This window comes from Polyodon spathula, chromosome 23 (assembly GCF_017654505.1).
Source record: "Polyodon spathula isolate WHYD16114869_AA chromosome 23, ASM1765450v1, whole genome shotgun sequence".
In the NCBI taxonomy this organism is placed as follows: Eukaryota; Metazoa; Chordata; class Actinopteri; order Acipenseriformes; family Polyodontidae; genus Polyodon; species Polyodon spathula.
This window is the reverse complement of record NC_054556.1, coordinates 22,930,834-22,952,072: the sequence shown is the minus strand read 5'-3', so window position 1 is coordinate 22,952,072 and position 21,239 is coordinate 22,930,834. Positions and strand designations below refer to the sequence as shown.

At 39.6% G+C, this 21,239-nt stretch overlaps 1 protein-coding gene and 1 pseudogene across 2 annotated transcripts in view; one reads left to right on the top strand and one right to left on the bottom strand.

Annotated features, from left to right (window-relative positions):
* The first annotated feature begins 4,276 nt into the window (after window positions 1–4,276).
* On the top strand, window positions 4,277–12,645 carry LOC121298446 (annotated as a pseudogene).
* Window positions 12,646–13,352: 707 nt separating this feature from the next.
* LOC121298491 (sodium/potassium-transporting ATPase subunit beta-1-interacting protein 4-like) overlaps window positions 13,353–21,239 on the bottom strand; it is a 40,112-nt gene continuing 32,225 nt past the window's right edge. Inside the window, exons 6-7 of one of the 2 annotated variants that reach the window (XM_041225630.1) lie at window positions 17,700–17,784; window positions 13,353–15,539 (exon numbers count right to left, since the gene is read on the bottom strand). In XM_041225630.1, coding sequence (XP_041081564.1) covers window positions 15,530–15,539; window positions 17,700–17,784 — 95 coding nt within the window. In that variant the 3' untranslated portion in view covers window positions 13,353–15,529. The remainder of the gene's footprint in view (window positions 15,540–17,699; window positions 17,785–21,239) is intronic. The other variant, XM_041225632.1, reaches the window with a different exon arrangement.

Genomic DNA, 21,239 nt, shown 5'->3' with positions numbered 1-21,239 from the left:
TATGTCAGTTCTCAAGCTGTACTGGTCCAAAGCATTACTAACAGTTGGTTTGCACCTGTAGATAAATGACATCAAGGTCTGCAGCAACATAAAGGACTTCCCTACCCTCAATCATCATGAAGTAAACTTTTCACTGTGCCCTTACAGTCCCATTATAAATTACATTTTAACTTCAAAACATCTCAGAAAGAAAATACCACAGAGTAGCCCTCTCTTTAATGTTTGCCCACACTTATAACGTGTCCCTTAATGCTCAGAAGAAACATCTGGATATTTCTGAACTGTAGGACCAGGACCACTGGTGAGGCAAAGCACTGCAATTGATGGCAAGTGTATAGTATGTAATTGGTGACTACAGCTAACACAACACCACCACATTGGAAAGTGTTAACAGCTGACAAGGAAGTCCTTTACTGAGAGAAAATTACCTGCAAGTGAAGTAATGCACAGTCAGCATCCCACACAAACATTCGTCAAGGTCTTAAAACTCAGGATTTGCAAATATTTCAAATTCATATACTGCCCTAGGGCCGTCACGGTTATCTTGTGCAAAAGAATGGGTGTCATTCACCTGTCTTCTAGTCTGAATAAAGCAGGGCAACAAAATATGTGCAGAGAGGCACTCTGTCCTGTAAAATAAACATCTCTAGAGCTGCCAACCACCAAGGAGAAGCTTGCTTTATAGTATTTTATCAGAGAAATGTAAAATGTAGGTCTATTAGAAACGTTGAAATACACAGTAAGGGCAGTGAAAAGTAGTTAATAAAAGGATAAGGAAATAGATTGCTGTAGCAAGTAGTAACTCTGTTACAGAATCGATATATTTGTTGTTGTTTTTTTGTTTTGTTTTTTCTAGCAGCAGCAGAAACGGAACCGCACCAATTCTTGTCATTAGCCATTATATGGCAGTTTGACTACATAACACTTTTCCATGTAAATGTCTGTAACTATCACTTTTAATGCATTCCCACCACAACTTGTTATTTTCTTCAAACTCACTCCAGTAATACAATATATGAAAGCCCCTATCTACCGGTCATTTACAAATTTGATACAGCAGTATCACAACAGGGTTCAGAAAATGAAAGACAAGGAAACCCTACTGCTGCATATACATGATCACCCAAAACCCAGCACTGTGCACAGAGCGATTAGTCTATTTCACGTGTGTAATGGATTGGACATTCAATACAAGGAATATTTCAGGCGTCAACAAAGATGACTGTAGGCCTTCCTTTTTTCAACAATAAGGATTAATATCACTAGCGAACGCAGAAACAACCCGTCAGCTTGGCATTGTAATTAATTATCAGGGCATCAGACAAGAGACTCAACAACATACAATATATATATATATATATATATATATATATATATATATATATATATAATACTTATATAATTATATATATACGTTTCCATTGAAAGGTAACATAAAAGAGATTTGCCATAGAAATTCATCCTTTTAGCTCAGAATGGAATAAAAGAACAGGAAAACCAGCACAAAAAAAGGTAACAGAATTTTGCCTCTTGTACGTGTTTTTTTTTTTCCTCTCTCCTGTTGTTTAATGTGGAGGCAAAAAGAAGAGAGGGGGGGTTTTTTCTCTTTTTTTTTTTGTCTAGTTGTTTACAGTCGTCAATGTCTATATAATAATAATAATAATAATAATATAATAATAATAATAATAATAATAATAATAATAATAATTCCCTCTTGGATCTGTGCATTCCATCCTCAGCCACAGAATAAATCCAGCGGGTATGAGGTAACAAGAAAACCAGATTATGTCAGACTAGTGTTGCAGTTGAAATGTGAAAAAAAAAAAAAAAAAAAAAAAAAATCTGTCCGCATTCATAAAGTGAAATCTCTCCCTATAATTCAATATAACAGGCCTGAGCAAAGAAAACGCGCCTATGATCCACCACATCCAGCCCTGCCTACCTGAGGGTCAATACTTGCAGACATAATTCATTAAGCAAGCCCCTGGATTCCGAGCCTCGGTCACTGTCTCTTCTCCGTGTTTTAAAATACAGTATGCTCTCCTGAGCCCGTAACCAAGTCTCTCGGTTTAATCCCTTCTCCGGCCCGCTCAGGTGCAATCTGTCCGGTTCAGAGGCTGCCTGGGTGTTTTTGATCCCCGGGGTTTAAGAATGAATTCCTGCTTCTAGTTCTGCTTCCACCAATCCTCCTTAGTTATTGTGCATCCTCGTCCACTTCCCCAATGGCTTCTTCATCCGGGGCCTCAACGAAGGGGAATGACGTGACCTGCCGTCAACCACGGCACCGGCTTCTTTTGCGGAGATGGACGTGGAAAGCAGGGGGTGGTTTTGAGTGTGTGTTTAACGGGACCTTCCCGAAGTCATGTAAGTGAGCTGGTAACGTGTTCTGTGCTGGGGTTTTCAATGTACTCCGAAAGATCTGATAAGGCATTTGATATATTATTATTATTGGTGGTATTGTAGCAATCTCTAGTCATTTTAGGCAGTTATTCTCAAAATTATGGATATGTATATATAATGTGGGGTTTGTAGGGGTTATTTTTAACTTCCCCTTGGTATATTGACAAAAGGACAAAAAAAAAAAAAAAAAACATTTCGTTTACCTGTAATTTTCTCAAAAGTTCCTTGTTGTTTGGTTGTGTACTTTTTTTTTTTTTTTTTTTAATACTCATTTTCACTTTGACTCAGGGGAAGTCCATTTATTTACACCAGCAAGCGCTACACTTTTGATGGAATATCGTTAGGTTATTACCATAACCCCGGTTCTCTGAAAAAGAATGACAACCATTACCGAACGGGAAGAGCCTCTCTGACCGTCAATCTATGAGCAAATATACAAAAGCTGCCCTATCAGGGCCCTACTGTGAGGGGAAAGTCCCGCCAACCTCCTGCTGAAGAGGGACATCCTCACAGTAGCACTTCGCCATTTTCTTTCAAAATCAGAGGTCAGCTGAGGGACACGACCTCGAATTGTGATGATTGTCATTCTCTTTCAGGGAACTAGGGTTATGGTAATAACTAACATTCCCTTTCAATTCAAATGACAACCATTACCGAATGGGAAAGTTGTACCAAATCTGTCGTGGCCCTAGATTACCGACAGTACAGCCCCACGGCGATAGCAACAGAGCCCACATGACGCCTGCAAAACTCTAGAGCCCAGAGAGGGTCTCGCTCTGTTTGTCACATCAAGGCGGTAAAAACGCACAAATGTCTGACTACCTGTCCATGTAGCAGCATTGCATAACTCATCTAAGGAGGCGCCATGAAGGAAAGCCCAAGAAGTTGCCTGGCCCCTGGTAGCATGGGCCGTACCTCTAGAGCGGGACCCGTAGCAGACAAATAGCGGGTTGGACTGTCTCAAGGACACCGTCCTATCCAAATAACAGTGCAGAGCCCGAACTGGGCATAACGTGTGTTGTCTATGGTCCTCCTCTGACTCGTGTGGAGGAGGTCTGAAAGTTTTCAAAACCACTGATTGGTTAATATGGAATGAGGATACCACCAAGGATAGACTTGTTCTTAATGTTACCTGCGAGTCACTTCCAGTGAAAGCCATCCATGTGTCATCGATGGACAATGCATGAAGCTCACTTACTCATCTGGCAGACGTAATGGTTATTACAAATGCCACTTTCAATGAAACAGGACGCAGTTCTGCTGACACCATGTGCTCAAATGGGGGACCCATAAGGGCCCGCAGTACCAGTTCTAGATCCCACTTGGGGACCATACTTTTCATGGAAGGATGAAGCCTCCAAGCCCCTGCAAGAAATTGCACTGCCAGGAAATGTGCCCCAGGGGACACCTAGTCAATTTTGTCATGGCACATGGATCTTGCTGCCAGGTATACCTTCAAAGTGGACGCTGATTTCCCTGGTCAACGTGAGAGCTCCCTGGTCACTGTAGCAGGGGGTGTCCTGGAACCTCTGCGGAAGATCTTGCACCACTGATATCATTCTCCCTGGGTTGGAAGAGAGAGACTCTGCTGGGGATAGGGCTGCTCTCCGTCGCTTAGTTCTCCTCGAGAACTTCCGACATGGAGAGCAGTCCAGCTCACCTGCCAGTGTCTTGGCCAAGTGTTCTGGCCCTAGGCACCTGGCGCAGGATCAATGTTCGTCCTGCCTGGGTAGCTTAGCTGAGCCCCGGTCACATTGGTTGAAGCCAGCTGAAGACCCAGTCGACTGCACTAACATGTTTGCAGCTTTTGTTGTTATTTTTTTTAAACAGCTGTTCTCAATGAGCAGCCTGCAGATGCGTTTTTTTTTTTTTTTAAATGATCAGTCGGGGCCGAGATCGGCGTCGAGACACATGCTGTCGGTGCCGAGGTCGAAGTCGAGATGCATGTGGTCGGTGCCGAGTGGGCGGAGCCAAGTCGATTGGCGCCGATGTCGATGTGTACTGTGATCGGTGCCGGGCTGCAGACGGCCTCGAAGCTATTCCCAGGTGCCGAATCATTCGGAGCCTGAAACAGCGCCGAGAAAAGCGTTGTCGATGCCGAGACAGTCGGCGCCAAGTGAACCAGTTCCAAGGTCGGTGCTGATGGTAGGCACAGTTGGGGCCGAGTTGTAGGCGGCGCCGAAGATGTTTACACCGGTGCCGAGTCAATCGGGACCGTGTAGGCGCTGTTTTCTCAATCTCGCAATCAGCGGGAAAAAACGCGGATGATGCCGGGGTATGCAGCCGATTCAATTACCGTGGACACTGAGGGCAAGTGCAGCCGCGCTAGGCAAGCCAGAGGATTAAGAGGGGCACTTGGCCCGAGCTGTTTTTATTTTTATTTGGTCGCTGTGGCCGATTAAATCGGCATAGAGGACGACACCGCGAGCCCGCGGAGTCCCCCTACACTACCACAACAGCTGTCCCACGGTGTAACAACTACACAAGGCCTTGTGTAGTGAAAAGAGCAATGGCCGCTTGCTAATCTCTTCAGAGGGGTTGAAACCAGCTCTAGCCAGAAAACTGTCCGAGAATAAAGCAAGGGCACTCTTTTAGACACAAATTAGCCAAATTCGGTATGTAAAAGCAAAAGCAATGTACAACCTGTCTCAGAGAGATGAGAGAGAAAATGGCGATGTGCCACTGTGAGGACGTCCCTCTTCAGCATGAGGTGGGAAGGACTTCCCCATCACAGCAGGGCCCGGATAGGGCAGCTTTTGTATATTTGCTCAGAGATTGATGGTCAGAGAGGCTCTTCCCATTCGGTAACTGTTGTCATTCTAATTGAAAGGGAACTCCTGTTTATTTTCTGAGTTGCAGGACTGCATGGCAAGTCAAATGCTCATTTAAAGATATCTATGAAGAAATTTGAGATATCGCTAAATGATCCTTTGGCTTGCCATAGGAACGTGGGGCCCCGTAGGAAAACCAAATTCAGTTGCAGCAAAATGCATGAGCTGGGGGGAAAAAAAAAAACCAACGAACACGCACTTGAAATGTAACAACAACATAACACACTGTCCACTTAAAAATGGAATTAATATGATTACCTCAAAACACCACTGCTTCAACTGTTACAAAGTTCAGAGTTGAAAACCAGAATGATGGTTTTGTCATAGAGATATAGAGATACGCCTTGTTCGAACTCGTCTGTACTCATGTTCAGAGAAGGAAACCGAGATCTTCGGACTTTCCTAATACTTGAAGCAATAACTTGTGTTTCTGACTGATGCCCCACCTCCTTTCACTGCCGCTGTAGCAGTTGGTAAGCAAAGTTCGTGGATGACAACGACAACAACAAAAAAATGGTGAGCAGTCACCTTGGAAAAGTTTTAAACATCTCACCAAACACGGAAATATATGCTTATATTTCAATGCGTAATTTATATAATTGAGTAGGAAGCAGTCATATAAGAATGTAACTATTGCAGAAATAATTATTGCGGGTAAATATTATTCCCAATGGTGTGAGATTTCTGGAACACTAAACAACAAATGCCACTGCTGCTTGTCCTCGTGGTGACACGGGTATAGGCTATGAGCTTGTGCCACATACAGAAGAGCTGCAGAATCCACAATGGAACACTGGCGATATGTCTGCTGGCATAACCTCAAGCGACGCATCTGCAACTCCGAATATGCTGCTTAACACGAGTTTATACAGGTGCATATTGGTGGAGCCCACCATGAGAAGAGAGCAGGAGAGATTGAAGACTTTCCATGCCTGGCCCAGCAATGCTCATGTCTCCCCTGCTGAACTAGCCAAAGGCTGGGTTTTTCTTCCTGGGACCTGGGGATAAGGTGCGGTGCTTTTGCTGCGGTGGGATTCTTAGGGAGTGGGTCGGAGGAGACTGTCCCTGGAATGAGCACGCGAGACACTTCCCGCCATGCAGCTTTATTCTCGGCAGAAACGTGGGGAATATTCTACATGTTATCACCCAGTGCTCTTCAGATTCTGTGGATGGAGAGCTCCTTAGCCAGCTGCAGAGAATGACCGTGGAGGAGGTCTCCGGAGGACAGCCCGTGTACCCAGAAATGGAAACCGAGCAAACTCTCGTGACAACGTTCCACACCTGGCCTCCCCACGCAACAGTACAGCCAGAGATTCTAGCGAGGGCAGGGTTCTTTTACACTGGTGTGCTGTCTTTAGTATTTAGATATAGAGTCATAGTGAGTACCTGTTCAAGACACATTTGAGGGGTTTATTAATGACTCAATACACTTATCATGTGTTCATTAGCAGTCTATTTTATTAACTGCGATTTCAGTAGGAAATGATTTGTTCATACATAGTGAACACATTATAGCAATTGTTTTATCCATGAATAGTGGTATTAGTTTCTATCTTTGCATTACCAATGCAATATCCCCATTTTTATTTCATCGGTAGAAGTTTTTAAAACTGTTTTGTGTGAATGGGGTTTGAGATGTTGAAAAAAACATAAATATATTAAAAAATATATAGCATAGATAGGAAATTTTACATGGTACAATTATAAAATGACCAAAGGGCATATAATACCATAACGTGGTGAGCAATAATATTTACTATTAGTCTACAGTTGTATATAAGGTTGCAATGGCAAGTACAATTTTCAAGTTTCCAGTTTAAAAAAGGTTGTATCTTTACAGTGAAAGGTCTGTGTTATCCAAATGCACTGACTGGTTTTACTAAATCAGAATGTCTATTTAAGACTAAATAAGCAACAATACATCACAACAGCAGGCTTTTCGAAACAAAATAATTGCAGCATCATGAAGCTCTAGAAAAAGCTGGACAAAGATTAGGCTTTCTCCTTTTTTGTGTTTCTGTCTTAAAAAAGAATGACCAGTATTTGGATTTAACTGTCAAATATATAATTCTAAGTAATTTAATTCAAGTAAATTGGATCACTTCCAGAACTGATGCAAATTGAAATATGTTAAATATTGTGTTTCCCTCTTGCCTAGGGCAAATTCCATCAATTAATACAGGACTGCATTATCCTCTGTAATATTCCTCTGCTTCTTAGCACTATTAAAGCAAACTTCCAGACACAGGACATGTCCCAAACGTACCCCTCCTGCTGTTGCAAAAAATATGAAACACTTGAGTTAACATCTGGCTGCTTATTTATAATCAGAACACCTGCTGGTCATTGTTTTCTACATACACTAGTCTCTTTATAGGTGTTGTTTTATTATTTGGCTCCACTTGCTATATAATATAGTGAAGATGAATCTAACAAAGTCACAGCCTCACATAACAGCAAGAGGATTTAGCCGAGGGCTACTTTGGAAAATGGTGCATGTTATAGGACAAGTGGAAATGTAAAATTGGATGAAAGTTAATGGGCAAGGACCTTTTGTTTCATGGTAATACTTCAGCGTTTCTATTCCCCTCTCCCATCACAGGTAATGACTTACTGTGGTTTTATCTCTTGTCCACTACAGCTGAAGAAGACAAATGAAACATTTCCTGCGTAGGCAGCATTTATGAATTGCTGTGAAATTTTGTGATGTTACGCCACGCATGAAGTGATTTGAGGCTGAAAGTCGGATCGTGTGAACTCCAGCAGCTGTGTGGGCAAATTGAAATTGTCATTAGTGTGTGAAGTGCTGTGTGGAAATACACAAGAATGCATCCTCTGGAAGGTTTTCCTAGTTGCATGGGGTCCTTGTTAGTCAGACTGCATGTACTGCCACCACCTCTCTGAATCGCATGAACTCTGTTTTTTGATCCAGGCCAGAGTGACAATGTGAAATGCTTCTATTGCGATGCTAGATTCTGGGAACCAGAAGACGATCCTTGGCAAGAGCATGCAAAATGGTTTCCACGGTAACGCAACACAGAGTTCTGACTTGGGCATGAAGGCTGATCTCTTTGGACTTGAGTTATTTCTCGAAATGCTTTAAAAATATGACCAACAGTAGCAGTTGTTTTAGAAATGCTTGCTCCATTATTTTGTTTCCGTCTTTTGTGGAGTTCATTATACTCAATGTCTTTATTTTCCAGCTGTGAATTTCTTCTGCAAGCAAGATGTCAGAAATATCCAGGAGTCTTACTTCAATACCGGAGCAGCGAGGGTATGGAAACAGACATTTGTAAAAGTGTATGTGTCAAAAATCTGATTTCAAATCCTATTTTTGCGTGATGGTTTTTTTTCATTGTTTGTTTTTCAGAGTGTCTCTCTCTCATCTGGGACTGGAGATATCATTACAGGACAAGGTTAGTGTATGGTATTACACGGGCAACATTCTTTAAAGAAAATGACTTAACACCTCCAAATAATTCCCTAATTTGTAACACATTTTAGAAGTTAGGATTAATCGAACTGAATGATCCGGGTCAGAATTTGGGGGAGCAGAAACAAGTCCTGATTTACCATACTAACCTGATGTTTAACACCTGGTAATTCAATGCTGGTAGAGATGTGTAAACGAGGTTGAGTACCATGGCTAAAATAACTTCAATAAAAGTAGAATGACTCCATTACATAAACAGAGTAGACCATAAATGCTGATAAAGTGCCTGAAATACGGAATAACTACAGTACGTGTGTATCTGTTAGGACCCCAACCCGAAACACGCCCCCATCTGGATCGGGTCGGGGTTAATACAAATTTTTAGAATCCCCAAATCTTTTCTTGTACAGGGTGGGGTGGGGTTGTCTTGCGAAAGACCCCATTGCGATGCAGAAAATTAATTTAACCTGAATCCAATCTGAAGAAAATCTTCCGAAAACACAAAGTAACTCAAGTAGTGAGGAGCAACGTCACAGTGAGCATCGGTCTTCCAATTAAAGCACATTAGCTGCACAGTACATAAGAGTACAATCATTTTTACTGTATTCAGAATAAAATAGCACATCAAATAGCAACCTAAATATGATACACATGTGTTTAATTCTATCAAATAATAACATTAATACAATTATCTCTGAACAGTGCAACAGTTCGACATTCTTGGAATGTATTTTCTATTGTTTTGGCCAGTTATAATATTTCAATTAATCAATCAATGTATTTTTATATAGCGCCTTTCATGACAATGCCACCCCTAAGTGCTTTACAGAAAAAATAAATAAATAAATACAAAGTACAATGTTGTAACTAAAATAAAAAAAAAAACATGATTACAAACATTACAAAACAATTTATATTTAAAATATTCCCATTACCAAAACGCTAAGTAAAACAAATGTGTTTTTAGCAGTGCTTTACATTTCTCAAGAGAATGAGAGCCTCTCACAACTAGTTCCAAAGTTTAGGCGCAATAGTGGAGAGTGGAGAGCGCAGAGTGACACACCTGTTAAAGGGAACAGCCAGCACCTCCCAGAGTGACACACCTGTTAAAGGGAACAGCCAGCACCTCCCAGAGTGACACACCTGGTCAAGGGAACAGCCAGCACCTCCCAAAGTGACACACCTGGTCAAGGGAACAGCCAGCACCTCCCAGAGTGACACACCTGGTCAAGGGAACAGCCAGCAGCTCTCAGCTTGAAGAGCGCAGCTGATATGTAGGGATTCAGCAAGTCCGATAAATATTTAGGGTCAGTTCCTCAGACAGCTTTGAAGGTCAATAGAAGAATTTTAAAAATAACCGTATATTTGAAAAGTATCAAATGCAGTCTCCAAGACAGATGCAATATGTTCAGTTCGTTTTGTACTTGTCAGTATTCTGGACCAGTTGCACTGTTCAGATGATTTTCTTAATGTTATTGTTTGTTAGAATTAAACACATTTAGAATATTTATGTTGCTATTCCATGTACTATTTTATTCTGAGTGGTGTTGGATCAAGTGGCATTGTCTAAAACATGAAAAGAAAGGAAACCAACATTTAGTGTGTGTGTGTGTGTGTGTGTGTGTGTGTGTGTGTGTGTGTGTGTGTGTGTGTGTGTGTGTATATTAATATATATATATATATATATATATATATATATTATATATTCAAACATGAACCAGACCAAGGTTTGTCTTGCCACTTCCTGGATCTTTCATGCTGTCTCACTGGACCACAGCTATAACTCAAAACACAAGATGTCTGTACATTTCTTGTTGTGCACAAAATAAACATAACATAAGCCTAACTGCATCAATGAGTGCTTTCTAAATTTTCCCCAAGTCTGAGCGATCAACCTGACAGCTAAGCTGTTTACAGGTAACAGAACACATACTTGTCAAGTATTACAATACCTTTCATAACGTATGTCTCACCCAGACAACCTGCTTTATATACACCTGCCTACTAATTACTGGCAAGTGTACACAGCCACAAATCACCCATTCATCAGTGTGCAGGCCCTCTGAGGTACGACTGTATCAGTTTGTACAAGAAACGGAGGAGAGGGATACTGTAATGGTTCTACTGTCCCCCTGCAGTTATGAACAAATACCTTAAGGTATTCAATTATAGTAGTGTATATAATGTTCACTACTAAAACCAAAACAGTAAAGTTCTGTAACCTAAGCAAAAGTGTCTGCGCTAGAGATAGAGCTGACCAAATGTTATTTATTTGTATTATATTGAGCCACAGTCAGCGTTATCCCATATCAATACATATCTGACATGCTGACCTGAGTCAATTCAAGCCCCCTTCACTCAAGAATTGATCCTGTAAAGACACATCCCCCTCTTCAGCAAGCTTCTTGTGACGTCACCTCAGTGAATATTCTTTATAGAGACAGCCAGGCGCCCCAGACAAAGTACAAGTGCAGGAGAAGCAAGGGAAACCCAGTATCCTGAAGAGAAAGGTGAGCTAACACACACACACACACACACACACACACACACACACACATTATATATATGGAAGCCACTGTTCAAACGCTCTCTTTGCAGAAACCTAGGGCTTACAGTGTTCAGGTTTTATTTCCCAAATCACTACCTCCCTTTAAACCTCCCTTTAAATGTTAATTAGTTGTTGTTAAGCTGTCTCTGCAGCCTAATAAAGAGAAAATTACTAATTATAGATTGGGTTTAAGGTATTTTTTTTTCTTTGCTACAAATCAAGTAGATTTTAGATGATGAGACTGAGCATTTTGTGAAAATAATAAAAGCACAAGGATAAACCAGGCGACTGCAAGAGTGAAATGCAATTAGGATTAGCGGTGAGCAGTTTGGGTAATTTGTCACGTCTGTTTGAAATAAAAATTAGGCGAAACAGAATCCTGTTCGGTCAAGATGTGAAGGTAAAAACAAGCAATTTTGTTTTGTGATTAACAGTTTAATTGAGTTTGGAAATGGAATTGGCTCAAAATAAGTTTAAAGGGACATCATGTGATCAAAAATAAAATAAAATCTGAAAACTTCAAGCTCTATGTATATGGCAGTGCTTTTAACAGGCGTTTTAGACCTCCAAATCACAATGTACATGTACTATTAAATGTATTCGGTTTTTATTAAAATACCATTTCACCAGGGATTAGGTACAATGCCCGTTTGTTACTGGTCACGTGACACTAAAAAGGCTGGCTGATTGGTGAGGTGGGCAGTCCCATGAAATGCAACTCTGGTGGCCCTTCTGTTTCTCAACGTTGGGGAAAAAAAGTTTTCAGTGTACTTTGTAACTGCAGATGCCGGGAGTGGGATTTTAAATGTGAACAGTTACACAGTGGCCATATGAAATATAGAAATGAACAATTCAACCATATTTTGATACAAAACTTGTAAATAAATTGTTCATGGCCACCATTGTACATGTGTTAAGGATAGCTTTCTTTAGATATTGGCATGTATTTGAATAACAAATCCATGTTTGTGATCAGTGGGGGACCGGAGCCCAGAGGAACAGTTATGGCAGCTGCAGGAGGAGTGTACCTGTAAGGTGTGCACGGACAAGGTGGTGTCCATCGTCTTCGTACCCTGTGGGCACCTGGTGGTGTGCTCTGACTGCACTGCCAGTCTGAGTAACTGCCCCATCTGCTGTGCTGTCATCAGGGGCAGCGTGCAGCGTTTATGTCCTAACCTGAGGGCACTGGTGAGTGAATGCATATTTGTAGGACCAGTTCTTTTCAGGAATTGGAACGAAAAAAAATTGGAAAACGCACCACCAACACCAGTAATTTTAATAATTTCCAGGAAACGCTAGCCTTAAATATTAGATTTTTAAATAAAAAAAAAACAAAACCACAAGCTCTTTAACTCTTCTAGGGCACTGCGATCACACATTGAATGCATTTTTTTAAATTTGTTTGTTTGCAGAAAGTGTCTTGGTATATGTGATCCGAAAAGCCTGCTGGTCACCAACAACAGAAACTTGCAAGGACAGAGGCCCATATTCTCCTCTTGCTTTAAAGACATGTTATTGTTTGCTGTGGACGGTGGTGAATTCAAGTTTATATAGGTGCAAGCTGCACCATCAGGATTTTTGGTAAAAGCAGTAATACCAGCACCCCAGCCACTACCCAGTCTTAATACACAAATGAAGTCCAGAGCCATCCCATCCTTCCTGCCTTGGAGTCTCAGCCTCGCCTCTCCCCACCAGGACTCCTGCTGCCATCAATCATCCCGATATTGCCCTACACAGTGAACTAGTATGGGTTACTACTGAATGCAGCTTTGAGCCCCAGGGTGCACATTAGTGGTTTCTTTGGAGTTCTGACATTTACAGGATTTTTTTCTCTTTAACAAATTGGTCGTTCTGACCCTTTTAGTTTCTAAAACAACGGTAGGTCAGTCACAAAAATGACTATAGCTGGTACACATTTCAAGAAACTATAAAAGTAGATGGTGTATGTGTATATATATATATATATATATATATATATATATATATATATATATATATATATATATATATATATATATATATATATATACACACACACACAAACACTTTTTTAAAGGGATTTATGTTCGCTTGCTATCTTTTGGTCTTAATGGTCTTTGCTTTAATATATACCATATGCATATCAATACTTCCGCAGACATTAAGAATTACACAACACTTTATTAACAAATGGTTATTTACACTTGAGAACACAAACCACAGTACTTGGTCAGGGAAGGAAGAACAATACTACAGTATTCAATAAATGTAAGCATTAAAAATAAAAACAAAACACACACAGAGCCAGGAAGTTTTATAAAATAATTGAATATGACACATTAGCATAATACTGCAAAAACTGGCTTGACAAACATCTGTCTTTAGGTTGATACAAACAGTCTACATCTAATGCTGTAATATTCTATTATAATTCAAGTAGATTTATTCTGAATGTACTTCTTTTTTTAAAATCAGTGAAGCTACTGTTGTCGAATGAGATTTTCTACTTTATTAGGATGAGAAGTTGAGAAATGGGCATTATGTTCATTGATTTTCTTTTGGAGGATCTCAATGTGCTTATTAAGCTGAATAAGTAACTTTACTGCTGTGGTCGTCTCTGACACTGTGCTTCTAGATTATTATGTTCATCTTCACTTAGGAGGCACACTGGATCTTGAAGGACTGAGGACACTGACTCCAGAGCCGGATTCTATTAAACATGGAAGGAACATTCGGCACACTGTAGAATCATTTACAGCAGGAATAACCAGCCAGGGATGCATGAAAAACTCAGTTCACAACAATCCATCCAAACAGGGCAGACATTAAAGTCATTTTGTGGACAACAGAAACTTTTAAAAATGTCATTCAACTACCAATAAATGCAGTGACTGTGATTAATCTGTTATTAGTTAACTGTAAACTGAAACACAACATGGCTAGTTTGTGGTGCTTTAATACTGAAAAATCAATTCTAGCTGTAACTTGCTCCCGAAATTTAAATTAGTGCCCTTCTTTGCAGGACATGTTCCTGTTTCCTGACACTCCTAAAATCTTCCAAAAAAATATTTATATATTATATACATATGAAAACACTAGAGGGCAGTAGTGAATTACATCTGGGATGAAAAGAAACAAACCTTTTGAACAAAGGGTGAAGGAAAAACATTTTGATTACACTCGCATTTTTTTCAGTTTGGATCTGTAAACTCCCAAATGTTTTTACTTCTGAACAGAAGAACCACTTTTGCTAAGATGCACTTCCCATATTAAAACTTGCATTTAAAACAGACGTACATTACCTCAACAAGCGTTTAGGTTCTAATGTTTTTACAACAGAGTGCAGTTTGCCTGCCGTGGAGAAGACATGATGCAAGACAGGCAAGTAATCCAGAGTAGAGAACAGTCGTCCCCTTACTGTCAAAAGACAGGATCAAATCCTCCCTCTCAAAACACCAAATCTCTTTAATGATTCCTTGTTGTACATCTCAACCATCACATTTACATTTCAAGCTTCTTTATAATTGGCCTCCTGCTGTGTTACCTAGAAAACCCCCCACCGAAGATCATTAACATAGACCTCCTTCTCTCACGCTATTGCAAGACACTTCTGGCAAACCATCGTGAACTAAGAAGCTGAGACTGGTCTCTCTGTCCTTCTGTGGAGATCCTGAACCAACATGAATGGAATAGGGTTTCATGCTACAGAGATTGCTGCCACTATTGGTTTGCAGGTCCAGAACCAAGAACCACAGGAAAGGGAGTGTTCAGCATATCTGTGTTTTTTCATACAGCACCGGTACATTAGTATTGAAACTATCTGCTAATCAAACATGCATTCCCCTGTGTGATGTAAACATACACCATCTTTGCTAAACTACATAAAAAAAAAAAAAAAAAAAAAAAAAAAAATCTAGATTTGAAAGGCGCTATTTAGTTACTACACTCAGCAATCTAGTTCAACAAATAGCATTCAGTACAGTCTACATCATGGGGAAACCTATGTCAATTTCAGCTATCACTGCTAGGTCTGACCTCTCTTAACAGTTTAGTGTTCTGTACACGCTGCCCTGTCTAGCATGACCCTCAGCTTAAATACACAGATGGAATTACAGTATTTTCAAGCAGCACTGTTTTATCGTTGCTGTTTTTGTTTTGTTTTTTTTTTAATTGGAGGGAGAGGAAAAAAAATAAAAATCACAACACCACTGGAATATTTTTCAATGGTCCCTTGAGTTGCGCTCCTGTCGAGTTTTACAGCTTTTCTTCATTGTTAATTCGGCATCACCTTTGTGTAAATTCACTGTTAACCCTCTTGCCAGCAACTCGGTCTTCTATTTACGTAGACCTGGGAAAAGAAGGAGACAGTGATTTAGCACAGATGAAAGTCCAGTGTCTGTTGGTGCTGCAGGGCAGAAGAGAACTCTAATGAGCAAAAAAAAAAAAAAAAACAGCCCTGCAAGGAGTTCCAATAGCCTGGCTATCTGAGGTACAATACATTCTTTTCCTTCTGCCCTGGTAGGAGTCAGTTCCAATTTTAACCACAATGCAAACTGACAGGGCTCCAGTTATTTATAAATATCTGAGAGGAAAAGACTTTTCATTTCAAACAATGTACAGCATTTCAATTTTTTTTTTTTTTTCACCCCATTCGAACCCCCAAGCAAAGGCCTGGACCTGTAGGGGTCCTATAGGGTTTACTGAAGTGAAATTAGGTGAACTACAGCCTGTTTTCCTCCCCAACCCACAGGAACACCAAGGCAATGCTCCAGTGGGTCAATGCTCCCCCTGGGTCTCCAGCCAAGACGGTGGATTTGAGTTCCTGATCTCACCCTGCACACTCCTTACAGCAGTGCTGTTCCTGGATGAGCCACAGGGGACCCACCTCAATTGCATTTCACGTTAGAAAGTTATCATTCCCCCCTTCCCCGATTCAGGGAAGCACATTCTAGGAGGACAGAGCATTATGGGCATGCATTACATAGTTTGGTGGGCCTGACCTGAACAGTAAAATTATAATGGAATACAGATCAGGTTACAGAGCCATTTACTTCACAGTTGTAACGGATCAGATGAAGTTTCGCCAGCTATACTCTAAAACCTATAAATTGCAGTACAGTGGTAGAAAATGTTAAAGAAATATGCACAACAGCTATTGATTGAAGTCTAAACATCTATACAGCTTGTGCACTGTACAATGAACACAACGGGGAAAAAGACCAGGGATTCACTTTAAGAGGGAACCATATAAATATTGCATAATATTTCACCATTTTTCATAAAAAAATGTTATAGTAATACAATAGCTGTAAATACAAGTTTGATATATATTCTTTTCAAACATAGCAGAACCCAGTTTAATGAGAATATTTCTCCACTGTCTCATTTGTCCTTGACCTAGATACGAAAGCTACTGGAACAATCAATCTTGTGTTATTGTTAATCACATACTCATTAGAATAATTCTGCAATAGTCAGCTACTAATAAACTAGATGGATTAAGAGCCTATGTTAATTTTTGAATCCGAGATGCACAATGTTTCAGAGTGAGTAATGTCGAAGGTGAATTAGACTAAGATCTTGAGCACATCATTCATTAAATATGGGTTACTGCATTATAGACATGTCGGGGGGAAAAAAAATAAGAGAAATGGCTTGAAGGAAAAAAATAATGATGCCACTTTTTATATAATGTTTGGGATTTATAACCTTGTCTGAGATTTTTGTTGCTTTAGGACTTATTATCCAAGAAGCAATTTAAAGAAAGCAACTACAATAATATAATAGGACATATATAGACGGTACAATCAATGCATTCCCTTTCAATGTGGCTTAACTCATAATATTGTATTAAGAGACCCCCCAGGTCTACCTACTGTAACAGATGAAGAAAGTAGGTTTTGGACAATAAATATATTTTCCATTGAAATAAATTCAATTTCTTTATATGGGTGGATAAAATGGCAGCCTCATATGAGGTCCTCATGTATTTGCATCTTCCAGGTGTGGCTTATATAAAGACTAGAAAGTAGTTGTTTTAGCCATCCCCATATGAGGTCACCATGCAATGAAAGAGTTAATAAACACATCTATAAATACAACACCAAACCCTGATTTCCATGTTCTTGTTGTCTTCTTGAAGACAAGAAGTCTTCCACCGTATCAAAGTGATATCCTATTCCTTTGTAATAATCTTCTTTAATTGTAGGAATGGTTGACTGTTGATAATTAAACATTAAGATGACAATTTCAATGGCTTCCATGATGCCAAGGGCAGCGATATACTTTTCAAATTATGTGGAACTCTTACCCGAAAATATTTCATTGATTTATATGTAGTAAATTCACAATTCGAGCCTAGGCACTAATGGGTTAATTTAATTCCTATCTAAAAGTAGCATCTCAAATGGCATGAGGATGTCAAAAGAATACTGTTAGGAATATAAAATGCATAGATCCCTGTGGCAATCAGAACAAAAGCATGGTTAAACATGTCACAGGTACTTACAGGTACATCGGCTTTAACAGAAGATGGGATGGTTTCTCATTGACATGGTAGAGGGGGAATGGTTCAAATCCACCAATAAAATCAACTGAAAGCCAAAAAGGATCAAATGAAAATTAAGAAACAAAAAATCATAATATGACCAAATCAAAAAGAAAATAATGCATAAAATAAAAGTGTAAAACAAATGTGTAATGCTTGTGTGTAAACCAGAGGTAAACATACTGCATCATCAAAACAACAATTAAACAGGTCATTTCAGGACACCTTTACAATCCTGCTTATTACTGGACTCTTGGATTGTGTAGCTGGAATAATGCTACAGACATCTGATGAAATGAAAACCGTTTATCTTTTTAAGTGGGCAATTTATTTTGACATTATGAAGGTACCACCTTTTCCAATCACAGGTGCAAAACTATTTTGCAAAAGGTGGTAATGCTTCAGCTGAATGTTATATCTGAAGAGATAAAAATCATCTTTCCAAGCAGCAGTTCAATTTTCCAAATGGAAGATCCTATTGATTAATGCTGGTTAACAGCATCAATATCAGCATTGGAGTGCAAACCGGTACAGTGCTACGCAATTCACAGGTATTTAAGATAGAAGGGGAAGAATGGACATGGTGCAATAAGCTGAATTTAATGCCTAGTGAATAAATGGTTGATTCATTTGGATGGAGGAAGCCTGGGAGTTAAAGTTTTGGCCAAGCAATCAATAATCCAGGAGTAGTCAAGGTTCTTAAAGCCCTCGAAGGCTTGTTAGAAAGTAGCAGTGGGATTCAGAGGAATTGAAACAGAACAAGCCCAGAAGCAGACAAGCTGAGTATGCAAACTACCCTCTCCTACCCATAGAGTTTCAGTGACTAACTAGCAAACACAAAACCTGGAAGTTTTCTGTATATAAACTAGCAGCATCAATAAAACATAAATCTGCAAAGTCTTGTGTTCTGCGTATAACAGCTACAGTATGTTTTATAGCATTAAACAGATTTTGAATCCATCCCTCTTTCTGACACTCTGCCAAGAAGAAGGACTTACAATAAAACTCCCACTACTTACAGGCTTTCTTCCAATGTGGTTATCTTTTTGCATTACTGCATTGGAAAAAAACAGCAAGGAATTAACCATCTGTTTTTAAAAAAAAAACTATCCTGGTCTGAATGGCAACACATGCAAGCCTTTCTCTCCAGTCTTTAAAACTGTTGAGTATACCTGGCTGCAGGCCATGGACGTTGTGATCTTATCAAACAGGGTGAAGGAAGAAGAGGCACATTTGTTTATTTAAGACACGAGAGTTGATTCAGCCAACAATCTTGAAAACTCTGCACTTTTCACAAATAAATCATTCACTTCATGAACACTATTTAATGCAGATTTTAGCACATGAATGGCAGATGGTGTACAATTTTCATTTAGAGGATCATATTTCTATGAGGCTGGGAATATATTTTTTTTTATCAGCAGTATGCATTTTTTCTTAAAGATTGTAACTATTTTGCGTATTTGCAAATGTATCAGTAGACGGAAAAGGAAAAATTGCATATATATATATATATATATATATATATATATATATATATATATATATAATATATATATATATTTTTCAAACACAGTTTATGCCCCACCTCCTCCAAATATCTCAAAGTGAATAAAACTGTAGCAAGAATCAAATCGTTTGATATGCAGAGTTTTGACTCACTGCACAAATTAGCTGTCAGGGATCATTTAGAGAAATATGTGAAGTCATTTTTCAGAAGAGAGAAAGGGCTTTGAACACTCAGTGATACCAGACAGACTTCAGAACAGGCTGCAGTTGGTTGAATACATGAACAGAGATAAGGTGGGGCTCTTCATCCTACCCTCTCCAAAAAGACAACACACAGTCCCGGAGGCAAAACAGCCAGCTTGGAATCTCAACTTCTCATCACAGCTTTTATTCATGCAAATCAACAGAGTACAGAACCAGGGTGTGAATTCATTGCATCACAGAGATACTACTGAACATCTTCCAATATGTCCATTAGTCAAAGTTTAATATTTTATAAACTACTGTGTTAATTCCTCAGATGCCCTTTTTTGATGGGGGGGGGGGGAAGCTATATTAACAGCTTCTTGAGAAAGTAATCTATGAAAATAAATGTGCACATCTCCACTGCTAGCTATGTTCATGCTAACATGGTTTACAGCATCTTACTACTTTAAAATGAGGTGATCCGTCATATAAAAGAAGGTCAGGCTGGCTGCTGTGCATGCTTTATGTGCCATTTAGTTTAATATTGGGTACTGGAGAGGTGCACATTACATTCCCATAGGAATAATATTTCTGTATGCTTAATATATAGTAATGCTACAACTGCATAACTTCAACATTTTTATTTTCTGCATCGATAACAAAGATAAACTGAATATTGATGATGCATTCTTTAAAAGGAGACATTTGCCTAAACCTACCTCGATTACAGGGCAATATGTATATTTCCTATTGGAAATGCAAGCTTGTATACCACGAGAAGGTGCATAATGTACACCTTCCAGCTATTGCTAAAGAGTTCATTTAAATGCATACTCTAATTCTGCATGTTTAACTCCTTAACCAGCCCTTCTTGATAAGCCTGCCAGAAGAAAGCAGCAATAAAATGCAATGACTCTGTAGCCTGCTGTTTTTGCCACCCATACCATATTTTGGATGCAGGAGTGTAAAGGGAGCTGGGTGTTACACAAGAGATAAAGAAATAAAACCTGCCAGCTGCATTCCAACATCAAACATAAAACCGCAGCAAACTAATCAAAAAAAGTAACCGCCACATATCAAACTGAAGTTCCCACAAACACGGTACCATAGACCGACACATCACTCTGTCAGTGTACCGACTTAATTGGCATAGAATTGGTGTCACTACAAAGAAGAAAAACTCACATGGACAACACAAACCTGATATTGCACTATTTATAGTGTCTCCAATATACTGCTGTAACTATTGCATACAGACAATCTGTATAAGTCTTGGAGACAGAAGAAGCAGGAACGGCAATGCAGATCCACTATATCACGATTTCTGAGGGACCAGAGAAATTGCAGGAATGAAAGCTCCAGGCTCTTCCTGGCAAACACAAGTCAAATCTCTTTCCCAATTAGCAGTTGGCTTGATGCTTTTCAGAGGAAGATGTGGGTTGCTTATCAATTTTCCCCTTCACTACAGTGGGTACCCCTGACCTAATTAAGCATTAAACACCTCTCCTATGTAATCAGGTTACAGCAGTGCTATGTTTTCAGATGGGACTCATGCAGTACTAAGGTCAGGGGTCCCTGCACTGCCACACTGGTTTTGTGGTCATTGCACTAACCACAAAATTGCAAATTCCATTGCCAATTCAATATAACACTTAGAAAGTGTACCTTGCTGTGCATCAGAAAAGAGGCAGATGTTAAGATGTGTAATTGAAAATGTGCACTAAACTGTGCAAGACTCTTCTGAGGGAGGTTTCCTGCAGACAGCTCTAAAATATTGATGTCCTTTCTGCAGTAATTGTTCAGTTG